The following is an 18,199-nucleotide window of genomic DNA, read 5'->3' on the forward strand; positions in this document are numbered from 1 at the left end:
ACACCTAGGTCCTTCTCACATTCAGTCTCAAATAGTGCAGTTTCTTCATCCCGTTGGGACATATAATACACCTCCTTACCGTTGGTATGCCCCAGGTGCATCCTCTTACACTTCGTGACATTGAATCTCAGCAGCCATTTCTTCGACCATTCTTAGAGCCCATAGAGGTCCTTCTGCAGCTCTTCACAGTCTGCTTGGTTCTTAATTTCCCGAAATAACTTGGCATCATCCGCAAACATTTGTATGAAGGAGTGTATAGCATCAGGAGTGTTTTGAAATATTGTAAGTCAATATGATTGGCTGTTTACATCCTGGGATGATATGTCACTGCCGCATTACCACCGAGCCAGGTGACAACTTTCAGTCAGATGAACATCCTGACAACTCAGATTGCCAGTTTTGACATCAGATGAAGAAAGGGATGATGTGGGCCAGCATTACTTCCCTTGCCCACACAAGGCTGAGGAAGGCAACAAATACAGTACTGTGAACTTCTACAAGTTACTGGGTGTTGATCTAGGCAAGTGTTTGAAGCTATATTTATTAATATACATTAACAGTTTATTGTTGTTCTCATCCTAGTCGGTTTAACCTTACCCAACAGACACCAAAAAGTGATCAATTGGACGCCTTTGTTTATATAATTTTTGTATTATTCTGTAATTAATTTCAGATACCCGAGTACAGCACTGTATAAATATTCCGGCAAATTTTAAGAAAATTTATAGGAATGCTAATAAGAAATACTGTAGTTTGCAGTGGATTTATGCCATTAATATTATATTATTTATTGTGCTCCAACAACTAATGGTTTTTAAAGCAGGAAATGAGGTTAGTAATTACACTACATCAGATATGGAGAGCAAATAGTACCAGGTTAAGGTGCACCACGCCTCACCATCTTGTGTTGCATCACTCAAACTTAAAACCCAAAATATTATTATAATTGTTGCCAAACTCTCACTGTTCCAAGACAGTCAATTTATAGTTGATAATAATTATTTTATTAGATACTTAACAAAATATTTTGCTAAATTTTATTATCTTTACCTTTGTGCAGGGAATCTATAGGCATTTATTATGTAGTTATCCATCAATACAGCCAGCCAGTACTGTAGTGTAGACTCAGTTACCTTCCCCATTAAATTTTGTGGTACTGAACAACGAAACTTAAATTTAACGCAATACAGGGAGATGAATGTCCATTATATTGAGGGTGTATTAGATGTAAAACCTCCATCCAACAAATTATAGAGATGAAAGTCCATTGGATGTGAAACCCCCGATGTAATGGACTATAGTTCAGTGCTGTATATGGAGAGAAGTCTGTTATATGGAGGTCTCACTGTACAGTATTCACAAAATTTCCTATTTTTTTTTTTTAAATATTACCTTTCATTCTTAATATTCATTTCTCACTCATAACTCCTTCAGTAAACTCTTGCGGTATGATGAAATAAAGAGATATGTTCATACCTAATTAAGTTTAACAAATAATACAATATTTATTGTGTGACGAGAGGACCAGTCAGGTATCCCCCCCCCCTCCTCTTGGATCTATCATTTTAATGAAACCATTTTGCTGCCACTGGCAACTGAAAACCCAAATTGCTCTTTCAAGAAAAACAAAAAGTAAATAAAAAATAATTTATTTTCCGACTACATGAATGTGAATATACACGTTTCTCAGATGAAATTACTACATGGTATTTAGCAAAGTTTCAATAATATGTACACATCACAGTTTAAGTAACCAAGTCAAACATTATGTCGGCAAATATCAGAAAATACTCGTTACTTGATAATCTAACATTTTTTGGTAACTTTTTTATTTATCTCCTACTCCTTAAAGACAACATACAAATAGTGTAATGAAAGTTTAACATACTCTGTCTCACTGTTACTTCACAAGGGCTTAACTACTATACTGCACTGATATCAAACTTTAAATAAACATCAAATATGTCTATCTTTATATTTTGGGTCAAATGTGACTTTAAAGATGACAATTATTAGCACTCGATATGATTTAAACAGTCCGGTCCAAGTGATAACTATTGAGACAGAATACATTCTGTAATAACAAGCAATTCCCTACCAATCAGATTATCTAACAAATTGCACATGTAAGTTGTTATTCATGTCACCACTGACAAATTGCACAGAATTGTTGTCTTCAAATGTCACTCAATGTTGAATAATTTGTAAATTAAAGACCATTAGACATTTCTATGAGGTGTCAAGTGCAGTACAGTGTATAGCTGTGTCAGGTGAGAGGTGTCATGTATGGTACAGTGAGTAGCTGTGTCAGATGAGAGGTGTCAAGTGTGGTACAGTGTGTAGCTGTGTCAGATGAGAGGTGTCATGTATGTTACAGCGTGTAGCTGTGTCATGTATGGTACAGTGTGTAGCTGTGTCAAGTGTGGTACAGTGTGTAGCTGTGTCAGATGAGAGGTGTCAAGTGTGGTACAGTGTGTAGCTGTGTCAGATGAGAGGTGTCAAGTGTGGTACAGTGTGTAGCTGTGTCAGATGAGAGGTGTCATGTATGTTACAGCGTGTAGCTGTGTCATGTATGGTACAGTGTGTAGCTGGGTGTCAGATGAGAGGTGTCAAGTGTACAGTGTGTAGCTGTGTCAGGTGAGAGGTGTCATGTATGGTACAGTGAGTAGCTGTGTCAGATGAGAGGTGTCAAGTGTGGTACAGTGTGTAGCTGTGTCAGATGAGAGGTGTCAAGTGTGGTACAGTGTGTAGCTGTGTCAGATGAGAGGTGTCAAGTGTGGTACAGTGTGTAGCTGTGTCATGTATGGTACAGCGTGTAGCTGTGTCAGATGAGAGGTGTCTATGGTACAGTGGTAGCTGTGTCAGATGAAGGTGTCAAGTGTGGTACAGTGTGTAGCTGTGTCAGATGAGAGGTGTCAAGTGTGGTACAGTGTGGCTGTGTCATGTATGGTACAGCGTGTAGCTGTGTCAAGTGTGGTACAGTGTGTAGCTGTGTCAGATGAGAGGTGTCAAGTGTGGTACAGTGTGTAGCTGTGTCAGGTGAGAGGTGTCATGTATGGTACAGTGAGTAGCTGTGTCAAATGAGAGGTGTCAAGTGTGGTACAGTGTGTAGCTGTGTCAGATGAGAGGTGTCAAGTGTGGTACAGTGTGTAGCTGTGTCAAGTATGGTAGCGTGTAGCTGTGTCAAGTGTGGTACAGTGTGTAGCTGTGTCAGATGAGAGGTGTCAAGTGTGGTACAGTGTGTAGCTGTGTCATGTATGGTACAGCGTGTAGCTGTGTCAAGTGTGGTACAGTGTGTTGTCACAAGTTAAAGTATCAAATATTTATGTTCTGGTAAAGTGAGACCTAACATAATGATCAGGATTCATTAAAATACTGTACAATACAGTACAGTAATTTCAAATAATAGACAATTTACTATTTTGCAATTTTTTTGTTTCACTTCAGAAAATTTTAAAATCAACATAAACAACAAATTTGAGGCAAATATTTATTTTTTCATGCACTAGCTGTTTGTAACTCCTAAGTTGTGTAGCTACTGTATGTCTTTTACCAAAAACTTAATCATTTTAACATTTTTGGAAATGGACAAACATTACATTTATAAATAAATATGCCCTGAGTAAACTAATCTCAACAATTTTAATAAATGGCACTCATCATAACAAGTCAATAATAAGTGTTACTGTATTGTCAAGGTACTTTATATAATAAAACAATACAAGTGAAGACATATATGGTGACTGATATGAGAAAATAAGGTTATTGTTGTAATGACTTCCTGATAATGTACACAGGAACATGTGCAGCTGCTCAATATGAGCTAACATGAGCACCTCATAATCCCACAATGGCCGACACTTACTAACACAAATATATTTCTGGTTACATTAGATTTGGCCAAAGCTCACACAAAGTGGATCACTGTCCTTCAAACTGATCTAGGAAGGTATCGATGCCAACTGATTGGTGAAGAACTGAACTTATTCATATATATTTCTCTATATACACACACGTATTTTTATAAATTCTCTTGTACATCAAAACTGTCTGTGTATGGCTTCAAAATATAACACACAAGGACTCCTATAAATTATGCAGAAATTGAAATTTGTGAAGTTTTCAGGTAATATGAATATCCCTGGGTTTTGGAGTTACACCAACTCTCGCCATCACCGTCTCCAACTAAGAGAAATGCCTAGGTTGACTACCGTCGTCTATCTCGTGACCGGGATCTGTGACGCCCGTTCTTCTTCGCTTTGTGGGGTTTGCCGAAGCCGTTATCGTAGTACTTTTTATTATCGTCTCTGTCGTATTTCTTTTTATCCACTTCGTATCTGTCGAACTTGTTGTTGTACTTACTGGAGGAATATTTGTCACCCTTTTCTTTTGTTTAGGTACTTGTGGACTTTCTCATCTCTCACATACCTCTCATTCTTATCATATCTATCACTGCCCTTGGAATATCTCTCCACTTTGTCGTACTTCTCATACCGATCGTACTTCTCATAATTTCTTTGGGGAGATCTGGAATGGGACCTGGATCTTGACCTCACAATTAATCCCTTGTCTCTGCAAAAAGAATTATAATTAAGAAACAGTTACATACAACAGACAGCTAGAAAAGTTGTTCCCCTGCACCTATAATAATTAACAGTATGGTTGCTCCTTGTTATAGCACCAACACTGTTATATACCTTGATGAATATACAGTAAATATTGGCAATGGTGTCTACTTCCAACATTTACCATCCTATAGTATTTCATGGAAAACCCACATAATTCTAGCATTAGTATTTATTTACTGTACCTCATGTGCACTAAACAATGTCAGAAAACTTACTTATTCTTGGTAAATCTCGGAGGCGGAGTAACTGTCGGAGACGGAGTTCTGGAGTATTTCTTGTTGCCTCTGTGTTTGTCTCGGGAACGGGACCTGGACCTCGTTCGCGATCTAGAAGCAGATCTGGAGTGAGAACGCGAGGAACGGGAATCTCCACGACGTTGCTTCTTGCGAGAACGGCGGTGAGACGACCTTGAGTGACTGCGGCTCCTACTTCTTGATCTACTGCCGCTGCTTCCGCTCCGCTTTCTTCCCGAATTTCTGAAACAAATTTAAAGGGATTTATATTACCCAGCTGTTCATGGCTACCAATATCACAAATATGCAAAAAAACAACTGTAATAGTAATTGATATTCAGTCACTTTGATCAAGGACAGCTGAGTGACAAAGCCAAGAGATGCTTGTTTCCAGTAGAGTCCTTATGCCAGCAGCAACTGGTGTTTTTAGGGACAGGCAGTAACCCATCTAGTACTAACCAGAACCAATGTTGGTTAACTTTGTTGATCAGACAAGAAGCAGTGTTTCCAACAAACTGTATTACTAGTAACACACAAGTACAGCTACAAACAAAAGGTAAGTTTACAGTAAGAGTGAGTATAATTATCTCTGTAAACACACAAAAGAGGCACATGACTCACCTTTCTGGAGAAGAGGAACGTTTCCGTGTAGGTGACGATGTTTTGCTAGGAGAATTGTTATGAGACACAGGACTGAAGTGAGTGTTGGTCAGGGGGGTGGTTAATGATGCTACAACTTTGCTCCGTAATCTTGCCTCCTGTTGTTCCCTCAGGATCTCCTCAACTTTTGCTTCTAAAGTCTCCAATTTAACCTGAAAATTTTCATTACCTTAAAATTCTAATATAACATATTAGTTGACTTTCTATATCTGATTTTGACTACAGGGGGTTCCTGGGTTATGAAATGGTTCCGTTCTGGACTTTCTTAAGTCGGAAATGCGAATCAGGAACACATGCTATATGCATACCGTACTTACAAAACAATGTTTAAAATACCACTAATTCATAGTCTAAGTTTATATATATATATATATATATATATATATATATATATATATATATATATATATATATATATATATATATATATATATATATACTACTGGCTAGCCCTCGTGGCGAACAGGATAGCAACTTGCATAAGTCTTCCCCTGCCAGTACATAGCCTCTTCACAATCAAGAATCCTGCTGTCTCTCTTCGTGGCAACACACAGTAACTGGAGTTACCTGCTGGGCCCAGGCTAGACCAGCAGGGGATCTCGGAGTAACCGTGGACCCCAGAGGGACAGCACATAGGCCCACTGGCATGTGGACACATCCTGGCGCCTACCAACCATTGCCCCGCTGCCTTGCAGATTAACCTTGGTAGGTATAAGGTTATGGGAGAAAATCTCGAACAAAAAATCTGAGGTGGAGCCCCGCATCAGGCAGACATGCTTACAGAGCTCCAACAAGACCAACGGCGGTATAGGCAGAAGAAGTGACCACCATGATAACCACAAGGAATCTTCACTTCGGTTAAGAAAAATTCGGTTAACGAATTCCTTAAGAATTTTTTCCAACATGTTTTTGTCTGCTTTCGCCTGCTCACCAGCTGTAGTATTAGTCCACCAATACAGTAATCGGTTTTAGGGCTTAAATTCGTTACCATTTGAGTAAATATCGAGAAGGTTGTACTATTCAATAATTTTCCAAGTCATATATTAAATTTTTTTAGTCATTTTAACAATTATTAACATAACTAAAGTACAGGGAACTAGTTTGCCGCAAACAGCCACTTACTTCGCTCAGAATGGCGTCAGTTTGTGTCCCTGCTCAGAAATCCTATTGAAACGATGGTTTCGGTTAACGAACGACCTTCTAGAACGAAGGTGGTGGTGGTGGGGGGATAATTTTGTCCAGCTTAGACAATATCAGCCTTAGCCGGGTCCACTTTAACGAGGTTTTACAGTGCAATTAAAAATATTTAAGTTATTTTCACCTTTTTTCCTTCAGCAATCCAATTTATGTTACTGAAATGCAGACTGCATATTTTGGACATGTGTATATAGTTTATTATGTATGAAACATCCTCAGCAACGTCAAAACAAACATCACTCAAGATTTTTATAACATTTTGTGTATATTTGTACTCCTGATTATTGAAAAAAAATATTTAAAAAACTTACATACATTAGTAAATATTACTGCATACACAGTTTTTAGTAATATTGGCAAATAATTTTTGTCATAAATGTGAACACAAAAAACGTGTGTACATTTTCTTCATGTCTTGTGGCTCTCCAACTACTTAAGATTATCGTATGCGACTCTTAGGTTAAGCAAGTTTGGCCACCAATGCTCTATGGAAACTTAATGATATTCAGATATAATAGCAAGTGACAATCATCGCTAGTGACTGCACCTTCTCGCTCACTGGCACTTCATCTACTTCTCTTACGTGATTGCGTACTTTTCACCACGACTTTGTTACCCTAATCATCTATTCTAATACAGTATGTGCAATGTACAGTCACTCAAAAAAATATCTTTAATAATTTGTTCGACATGACACAACGGACGAAGGATGATGGCAACATTACCGAGACAACGGGAGTCGGTGTTCATTATGAAGTTCATCAACCATCCTCCCAGTAAAGACAGTTTGAGTGACACTCAAGATGATAGTACAGGAAAGCCCCCGATAACGACGGTTCTACTAACGACGATTCATATTGAAGACCCTGGTTAATTTAGGACCCAATTAAATTTACGCCATACATTTTCTTTAAATTTACGACGAAAATAGAATAAAATTTTCATATAAATAATTATATAAAAAACCCTATGCGCATGGAGGCTGCTGGGCCTGTGAGTGGCGATGCCAGCATCAGTAGTATAAACAGTCGCAGCTGGCAGGCCCTTTGTTTTCACGCATCTGAACAGGAAACGGAGAAAAACTTTCTCAGGTTTCTTACAGCATTTTTACATCCCCATTCAACTCAACATGAGCAAGAGAGCAAGTGATGGTAGTGTTGGTCAAAAACTAAGAAAATGTTTAACCTTAGCCGAGAAACTAGATGTGTTAAAATGATATGAAAAGGGTGAGAGAGGTCTATGGATATTATATGGAGCAAGCAGTGAACATATTTTTGAAGTGGATCCATTAACAGAATGAAGCATTAAAATTAACAGGGACTTGAAAAACGTATATGACCTGTACATAAAGATGTGAAAGGTTCTTTCGACAGCTTTATTATTCGAAGGCCTAAACCATCAACTTCAGCTACACCATCAAATTCAGCATCATAAGCAGCTTCAGCAAAAACTTTCAAACCAGGACATCAAAAGCATATAATCTTAAATCAAAACACTGAAAGACAAACTGCAGTAATAGACCCAAGTTTGTTCCATTATATGAAGATTACAAGTACTGTACAGCATTACCAAAACCAAGCAGCAACACATACAGTATATTGCTTCCCATTATATTGCTGCAGATGCGAAAATGCTAACTGTATTTACTAATGTACTGCATACTTGCCTTCTTCCTAGAGTAGAGTCTGAGTATTGAAGCTGCCACTTCCTCAATGCTCTCTCGCGAGGCTCGTAACAACACCACACTGAGGTTGTTAGGCAAGCTGACCTTCAACAAGCGAGCAGCCAGCCAGATACAAGCACAGGCGATTGTTTCAGGATTGTGCCAAATACGTCCGTACGTAGGGCATCGTTCATGTAGTTCCTGGGGAAGAATGATAACATGCTGGGGGGATATGTTGCCTACTAGAGGCACAAGTAGTTGATGGCTACTACCAGGCACAGTGAAACAATGCAGTGAAGCTGCGCAAGTTATAGTCACATCATGACACCACTACAGTACAGTAGTTTACCCTTCCTCTAAATACATGTTCCATGGTTGCTTCCTTTAAGAGGACATACAAACCAGACAACAATGAGTGCATAAAAGACCCCAGCGGGCCAAGTGACGAAGCCCACTGCTGGCCGTCCATCCTCCTCCACCTGTCCAACCTGACCCTTCTCATCTCCTTCCACCTCATCTTTCCTCTCTTGTTGTGCTGGTGTTGGCTACTGCTAGAAGCTGGCTGGCTGGCTGGCCGGCCGGCCCTGCTTTCTTTCCTTACAATGGGGAACCTTGACACCTGCAAAGAGAGCTTAGTGCATAGCATTCCACCCTGACCGACCCATCGCTGCACCACAGTCCTTCGCTTCACCTGTCGTGCCGGCGGCGCTGTCACTGTCACCACTTCCACTACTAAGGAAATTTCAAGTCATTTAAGAAAAAGTTTCCAAATTGCTGATACCAGAATAGTATAGCTCCACAATAACTGATTGACTACTTAGAGGCAAAGCAATATTACGCACTTTTCACTTCAGGGGAAAAATTTCTTGTCCATGAGCCACCTGCATGCAATCCCTGCAAAACTCTCAGCCACTTGTTATTTATTACCTAATTTAACAAACAATTAACGCTTTTAAATTAACCTTAACATTGCTTCAGCTTTAAAACTGTTGAAAGCATCTTTCTTTACTGATAAAACATACGTCTGTCAGTTATTGTGCAACACTTTGATGCTAGCAGTTAACACTTTCATATAACTATGGTTTTACTACTGAACTATTACATCACAATTAATGGCTGGAGCTACACAAAAGATCAATAAGTCGCTGTGTGTGGCAGCCGTAGGCCAGGCAGGCAGGCACTTTCTGCAGAGCCTATGAGGGAGTTGCTGGGGAGCCAACTCTGCCCGCCGGCAGACACCACCCACGGCGCCGCCGCCACCACCTGCGACCGCAGGGGAGCCCAGAGTGACAGGGGCCCGGCGCCACATGCCATGCCAGCCACGCTAGCAGAGGGGAAGGTGGTGGTGGTGGTGGTGGAGCTGAAGGTCAAGGTTGTTGTGGTGGTGGTGGTGATGATGGAGGGCGCAGGAGGGGCAGTGCTGGCCTCACCAACACTACTTACCTTGCCCCACCTTCCTCTGAGATGGAACAAAACCTTACATTAATATTGTGTAATCAAAACACATTTTTTGAGTAATTAGCACCTCATTTGGTAATCATACAATTTCACTTGTATGTAATTTGAGTAACAAATTATGAATCGTTGCTGACAAAGTACTTCTGAAATAAAAATTAATTAATTCATAGATGATGAATCCTTTCACTGAACCACTACCACAAAGTCAAATTAAAACACACAAAAAAAAAAAATAGCCAAAGTTCACTGAGCATCACACACAACACAACTTTCTTCTCCATAAAATAACCAAACCCAAAACACTGCATCATAAATCTTTAAAGAGGAAGAGTACGCATGATAATTTATTGTTTCCCTTATGTCTAGTGCCTGGTATATACTGTATGAGCCATCAACTTTGTACCTAAATATAAACACCAATTCAACTCCACGACTACAACCTTAGACCGCACCATTACATTAATATACAGACACCTTCATGTCTCCCCAAGATCCAGAAATGATATCTTGAGTGGAATAAGTACTGTACTATACAAGTTTTGAAAACCCTGTATTATAGTAACTGTCTCAACTCAGGACATGAAGACTCAATGGCAGGTTCTTGACATTGTTTCCCCTTTAAAGTTTGTTAAGAAAAATAACTATGATGCAGTGGACATTTCATATAAAAATATAAGAATTTGGTTGTCTATTATCCAGAGTCACAGCTGTCATAAGATGAGGCAAGTCTACAATACAGCTTTCAAAACAACTTTTAATGTATAAACTTGGGTGCAGAGCCAATATTTTATCCATAACTGGCAAAAATACACATGAATTTGTTGTTGTATGGTGGGGTGGGACCATGTCTGTCAGTGATGATCAAGTACAGTGAAGCCAAGAACAGGACACTCAGTTAGTCGGTCGGTCAGTCAGTCAGTCGGTCAGTCAGGTGAAGATAGTACAACCTATTTACACTCTCTAAATTAAACCAACTTCATGGAAGAACATTAAATGAGTACAGACCAAATCCCCGGACACACTCGTCTCTTACAATGACCTAACGAGTCTGGTATCTGATAATTCGCTGACGAGGCCGTAAAATCACCGACAATTATTATGAAACGTTACTTCCAGATAAGTATTAGTACTGTATTATTAAGCAGTTTTCAGGTAAGACTTGTGCACTATCTTCACCTTATGTAAACCACTGGAAAACAAAAGAAGAGATATACTGGTAGCTCCATCCAGTACTGTACAGTATTACATAAAAGGAGAAAACAACTACATATCTACATACAGAATTACTCAAGCCACAGTGTTAGGACTTGTTCTGAAGGGAAGCTACCAGATTGGTGACATAATGGGGGGGGAATAATACAGAACTAAATTTTAATGCCCATAAATAAAGAAGTATAAATAAAACAACAATGAAGAGGAATGAACAACAATAGGTTAGATACAAAGCAAATTATAAAAAAAAAAAATGTACAAGTGAGATGTAAGGATGGTCAGCCATACAGGGGAAGGTGTGAGAAGTAAGATGGAGCTGCCAGTAATACTGAAACCTTTGACACTCACCATGAAGACTGGGCCAGCCGGCGGTTGTCATCCGCCTCCAGCAGACGCAGGTACATGTATATGATCAAAAGACAAAATGTGTCACAAAATATATAATGGTTATCATAAGGAATAAATTTATACATGTCATTCATACAGTATAATATATCTGATTATTTTTACAAGAATTAAAAGTCTGTCAAGCTTAACTGAGTGATAAGGATAGATAATCTGAGACATTTCATCATGTAAAAATAAATAAAAGAGACACGGCAACAAGTAATGAATTATTCCACTCACTGAGGTGAAGAAGCAGTTATTCTGCAGACAGCTTCATTAGCTATGATACATTTTTTCCTTCAATAATATGGAGGAAAAAAAGGGTTTGGCACAAGCTTTTCCACTATTTGCTCCATCCAAGCTATAAATAATTTGTATTTCCAATACCATTACTAATTTATAGACAGTGAATTTTACTGACGAGTCTGGCAGGCAAAACCTTCCCAGTAAGCTGCAGGCATCAGACAAACACTTTTCTCTCATTCTTGCAGCCACAATCAATCTCTCTACTAATCCTGTATGTCCTTCTCTCCTCTCTTTATAACTCCTGTATGTCCCCACTCCTTACCCTGTCCTCCTCCCCTCAACTCCCCTTCCTCCCACTCTCTTTATAACCCTCCTTCTTCCTCCTCACTCTCTATAACTCCTCCTTGTCCTTCCTCCTCCTCTTTATAACTCCTGCATGTCCTTCCTCCTCACACTCTCTTTATAACTCCTGTATGTCCTTCCTCCTCCACCTCTCTTTATAACTCCTGCATGTCCTTCCTCCTCACTATTAGTACAGTAGCCACTTTCTTCCTTCCATCTATTGCTCCTCCTTCACTTCCCTTCTCTCAATACCTTGACGAATCCTGGTCAGCTGTTGAATTACACATCCTCCGCTTCTGATTCACGGCAAGAATTTCTCTACATCGCTCCTCTACTTTCCTCAATTTTACCCATCTTTCTCTCTCTCCAATTGTCAAAGTAACTATTATTTCCTTCCCACTGTTCCTATATACTGACCCAACTACTTTGGGGATATCTGAAACACTCCTCTCATAACCACCAAGTATTGCTACACTTCCTGTCTCTTAACTCACTTTTGATTTACAACATCTATTGTTTTTTCTTCTATTAGTAACTCTTCCTAACTCTTTCACCAATATTTATATATTATTCTGAGCTGCCCACCACAGTCTCACCTCCTGTTCTGTACTCTTACTGATTAAACTTGAGTCCTTCTCCATGATGATACTGAACATAGGCAAAATTCATCACTCACTCCAAGTACTTTCAGTACTGTACCTCTCACACTGTTTTATCAACTCTTTTTAATCAGTGTTTTTTTTCCAACATCAATAAATGTAAAAAGAGACAGAAAAACAACCATTCATCCTTTCACTCTTGTTCTTTAATGCAATCAATAGTTCACACGGGCCTTCCTGTAGTATTTATCAAATCATAAAAGCTATTTCCTTAATATTTACAATTTTTTTTGATAAACAGGACACATAGCCAATTTCCTGAAACTAATATAAACATCTGAGAAAGACTATCACATACAGTATATGTATTATAAGGATGAAGCACATAGCTTGGGTGGGCAAATGTACGTGGTTGGGTGAATGGAAGTTGACGCTCACCTTGTGTGGGTGCTTCACGTGGCAGCAGAACCCCAACTCTTTTAGAAGTCGTGGCTTTGATCACCTGGTTCTTGAGGGCTATGTAGTTGCTGTCTAGAATCACAGGTTGTATGGTCCTGTAATCATATCAATGTTAGTGGCTCCTAGATTTATAGTAAAATGTTCCCATAATTCTTCCTACTACTGTACCAGAAATAAGTCAAGAGACTTCCACTGCTTATTTCCAGTACTGTATTGGTTAAGGTTAAGCAGGAACCTTCTAGACCACACAATACAACCAAGCCATACTGACTTATACTTGAACCAACATTCACCATCACAACAGTACGTACTTGTATTGTACACAAAACCTCATTTACATTTTACAGTAATATTCGTACAAACAATTTCAGCATAACTATAAAAATAAATACTTACTTTCCATTTTTACTTGTCTGACATGATTGAAGACATTAATAACATCCCTGATCTTGCGAGGGGCTTCTTCAATCTTGGAGGCCAGAGCGATGCAGGCCATGGCAGTGGTCTCCATGGGGTACCTCACCATTGACTTTGCATAGTAAAATCTTTGGAAGAGTACTTGTCCATCATTGCAACCTGAAACACAAATCCCTTTATTATTCAGAGTTGAATAACTTTTTTTTTACATTTGAAGCAAAAGCAACAGTACGTACATTTGGAAATTATAACACCTTTTAATAGATGTATATATACAGGAAGTTGGCAGGCGTTCACCTTTGTACCCAAAGAGAATACTGTACCGAGGAAAATGTGGAAGAAGACTTTCCCAAACAAAACCCTTCACAGTATCACACCCAAATTAATCCTTTCTTGAGTAAAAACACAACACCTGTACCTGCCTGCCATTTAAATCTTGCAAACAATACAGAAGATAAAATAAATGACAAAGTTAGAGAAATAATCACAGACAATTTGTCTCATTTCTGAAATCCAAGTGACCACAGTAATGTGTTGACGTAGCTGCTCAGTTGTTCGACCACAGTAATGTGTGTAGCTGCTCAGTTGTTCGACCACAGTAATGTGTTGGCCGTAGCTGCTCAGTTGTGGACCACAGTAATGTGTTGACATAGCTGCTCAGTTGTTTGACCACAGTAATGTGTGTTAGCGTAGCTGCTCAGTTGTTCGACCACAGTAATGTGTTGGCGTAGCTGCTCAGTTGTTCGACCACAGTAATGTGTTAGCGTAGCTGCTCAGTTGTTCGACCACAGTAATGTGTTGGTAGCTGCTCAGTTGTTCGACCACAGTAATGTGTTGGCGTAGCTGCTCAGTTGTTCGACCACAGTAATGTGTTGACATAGCGCTCAGTTTTTACGACACAGTAATGTGTTGGCGAGCTGCTCAGTTGTTCAACCACAGTAATGTGTTGGCGTAGCTGCTCAGTTGTTCGACCACAGTAATGTGTTGGCGTAGCTGCTCAGTTGTTCACCACAGTAATGTGTTTAGCTGCTCAGTTGTTCTACCACAGTAATGTGTTGGCGTAGCTGCTCAGTTGTTGACCCAGTAATGTGTTGGCGTAGCTCCACGTTGTTCGACCACAGTAATGTGTTGGCTAGCTGCTCAGTTGTTAAACCACAGTAGTATTGTGTTAACGCTGCTCAGTTGTTGGTGACCACAGTGTGTGTTGGCGTAGCTGCTCAGTTGTTCGATCACTAATGTTGACGTAGCTGCTCAGTTGTTCGACCACAGTAATGTGTTGGCGTAGCTGCTCAGTTGTCGACCACAGTAATGTGTGTTGGCGGAGCTGCTCAGTTGTTCGACCACAGTAATGTGTTGGCGTAGCTGCTCAGTTGTTCCGACCACAGTAATGTGTTGGCGTAGCTGCTGAGTTGTTCGACCACAGTAATGTGTTGTGAAGCTGCTCAGTTGTTCGACCACAGTAATGTGTTGACATAGCTGCTCAGTTGTTGACCACAGTAATGTGTTGGCGTAGCTGCTCAGTTGTTCGACCACAGTAATGTGTGTTGGCGCACCCAGTTGTTGACCACGTAAGTGTGGCGAGCTGCTCAGTTGTTCGACCACAGTAATTTGGCGTAGCTGCTCAGTTGTTCGACCACAGTAATGTGTGTTAACCTGCTGCTCAGTTGTTCGACCACAATGTGTGTGTTAGCATGCTGTCAGTTGTGACACAGTATGTGTGGTGGCGTAGCTGCTCAGTTGTTCGACCACAGTAATGTGTTGGCGTAGCTGCTCAGTTGTTCGACCACAGTAATGTGTTGTGTCTACTCTGATTGCGACCACAGTAATGTGTTGCGTGGCTGCTCAGTTGACCACAGTAATGTGTTCGGTGCTGCTCAGTTTATTGGAACCACAGTAATGTGTTGGCGTAGCTGCTCAGTTGTTCGACCACAGTAATGTGTTGGCGTAGCTGCTCAGTTGTTCGACCACAGTAATGTGTTGGCGTATTACTCGTTACGACCACATAATTGGACGGCTGCTCAGTTGTTCGACCACAGTAATGTGTTGACATAGCTGCTCAGTTGTTCGACCACAGTAATGTGTGTTGACGTAGCTGCTCAGTTGTTCGACCACAGTAATGTGTTGACATAGCTGCTCAGTTGTTCGACCACAGTAATGTGTTGACGTAGCTGCTCAGTTGTTCGACCACAGTAATGTGTTGACGTAGCTGCTCAAGCTGATGACAACTCCCTGGAAATACTGTCAAGGGAAACAGCACACAAATGTAGGCTCAACAGTCTTTTTAGCCAAACAAGAGCCTTTAATACTGTCAGTTCAGTCAAATACACATCTTCAGCCCCCAAACTTCCTGTACTGTACATCTCTTCCCACACAGCTATGACGTGAGGTACTATTTCTACTTTCCTTCATACCAATCCAGTAACTCTCACCAATATGTCAAGGGATTGAGCCTCAGCCCCGAGAAGAGTGTTATCCAGTGTGACCCTCACAGGTTCCCCAGTTTCCTCCAACTGCCCAAATGGCCAGTAAGCTGATAATTGGTGAATAAAAAAAAAAAGGGAGGGGGAGATAACATGACCACCCACGCCATGTGCCACCACACAGTATTAAGCAATTTTTAATTACCAAAAGAACTTTTAAGATCACACTCGCATAACTATTCATTTTTGTTCACTCATCAGCTAAGTTAACAAATAAAAGCCAATAAGTAAGTTTTCTATACAAGTGAACATCTTTTGACATTTGCGAAACTCGTATTACTTAACCGAGCGAGCACACTGTAGTCACGATTTTAATGATCCAATCTAACACAAAACTGACAACTGATGGAAGTAAGTTACAGCAACTGCCACAATCCTCACATCACAGCTCTCAACCTAACATGTTTATGAAATATATTCCTTGTTATATTGCATCAATTACATCACCACCAAACATCCAGCTACATGTCATATACCACACACTTGCCAAATTTGGTGAGTTTCCCCGAGGTTAAAAAGTTTACGGAGGACCAGAATTTCACAATCATGTGGCTCTAATAAAAATATATAATAAAAAAATAATATTCATCACAAATGATCGACGAGCCAACGCAAATTTGTATCGCTTCCACAACTTTTTATCAAATTTCCGCAAACTTTCAACATTATAAGAAAAAATATGGTATGTACAGTACTTGCTTTTTGAATTGCCACTCATGGCTCATTAATATCTTATCAGATGCCACACTTATGGGTTAGGTTCAACAATTAATATTTCTGCAGTTCTCTCCCAAATAACCTGACTTAACACACAGCATGAAACAGAATATTATCACACATTGACTTCTATACACACACTCAACCTTCTAACGTGCACCCCAAAGCATATGAACACACCTCAGGAGATGATCAACACTGAGTAAAACACAAACACACACACACACACACTTGTTCTTATCCTCAACCTGCAATACCCAACATACAAAGTGAACTCTTACCATCTCCACCAGTTCACGAAACACAGTAGCAATATACGGTATCGTGCATGCCGAGTTGAACTGCCCTCTTAAGTAAAACAAACCCTCGCAGGTCTGGACATGAGGGCGGAGGGGTTAAGAACTGGCCATAAATATACATTCCAAAATAGACGAGGAACAATATTCACTCTTGGCTGCACGACCACACAAGAGTTCATCGAGTGCCACACATATGGTCAGCAACAGTGCCACCTCTCTTCAGCCAAGGGGACTGAGACAGAGAACACGTGGCAGCTGTTACTATACCTAGTTTTGTATAAGATTAATAACATTAACACAAGTATTACCCAGATCAAGGTCGTAGGTAGCTATCAAACAGGGAGGTACTGGGAAGATATTGGAAGCATAATGTGTTGTCTAATGGTAGACCCTGCTGTCATGTGAGACCAAGTCCCAGGTTGATGATCTGACTTTCTGCCTCATTTACACACAATTGCAGGGTCTCAATTGTTTCTCTTACTATTAACAAGACAACATACATATATTGTTTCTCACTATCATCTTTTTAAATTTTTGTACTTATTTATTGTCCTTTATTATTATTATGAATATATATTTTTATTTAATAATTTTATATTTATTACTATTATTAATATAATTATTATATTCCCCCCACCCCCAGGCCCTGATGTGGGACAGTGACCTGTGCCCGGGTGGGTTAATCCCCATAAAAAAAAAATTATATATATATATATATATATATATATATATATATATATATATATATATATATATATATATATATATATATATATATATATATATATATACGCAGCCAATTCTCGACTTACGACAGGGTTAGGGACCCAAATCCAGGTCGTAAGTTAAAAATACGAAAATAATACATAGAAAACCTAAAATGGGTGTCTCTTTTTCTTCTCAGCACCACAAAGCTCTCACTTTCAACCTTGCCAGCCAGTTTAAAGGGGATTACAAAAAAAATTTTTGTCAGTACACAGCGCAATCACTACCCGTGGGACTCGAAAATACGTAAATTTAAAAAAATTTGGTACAACCGAGGCGGTCGTATGTCCGGGTGGTTGTAAGTCGAAGAGGAAGAGAGCGTGTACATATATAAGTAAACAACTGTATCATTATTACAGGTCTCCCTCACTTAACAATGGGGTTGGTAAGTTCCTGATAAACTTAATGTTCAGCAAAATTATCACTAAATGAGGGAT

At 39.6% G+C, this 18,199-nt stretch overlaps 1 protein-coding gene and 1 long non-coding RNA gene across 2 annotated transcripts in view; one reads left to right on the forward strand and one right to left on the reverse strand.

The window, feature by feature from the left end:
• Positions 1–1,624: 1,624 nt before the first annotated feature.
• LOC121877849 lies at positions 1,625–3,162 on the forward strand. Its single transcript, XR_006091056.1, has 3 exons — positions 1,625–2,536; positions 2,645–2,821; positions 2,872–3,162. It is a non-coding gene; the product is annotated as an uncharacterized LOC121877849 (long non-coding RNA).
• Positions 3,163–3,238: 76 nt separating this feature from the next.
• The window catches only part of LOC121877848 (cyclin-L2-like), a 30,765-nt gene continuing 15,804 nt past the window's right edge, over positions 3,239–18,199 (reverse strand). The window contains 10 exon segments of the mRNA XM_042383755.1: positions 3,239–4,376; positions 4,378–4,572; positions 4,844–5,104; positions 5,483–5,673; positions 8,385–8,545; positions 8,548–8,582; positions 11,400–11,465; positions 13,065–13,115; positions 13,117–13,179; positions 13,477–13,660. Of these exon segments, the coding sequence (XP_042239689.1) occupies positions 4,208–4,376; positions 4,378–4,572; positions 4,844–5,104; positions 5,483–5,673; positions 8,385–8,545; positions 8,548–8,582; positions 11,400–11,465; positions 13,065–13,115; positions 13,117–13,179; positions 13,477–13,660 (1,376 nt within the window). The 3' untranslated portion in view covers positions 3,239–4,207.

This window comes from Homarus americanus, unplaced genomic scaffold (assembly GCF_018991925.1).
Source record: "Homarus americanus isolate GMGI-L3 unplaced genomic scaffold, GMGI_Hamer_2.0 scaffold24523, whole genome shotgun sequence".
NCBI lineage: Eukaryota > Metazoa > Arthropoda > Malacostraca > Decapoda > Nephropidae > Homarus > Homarus americanus.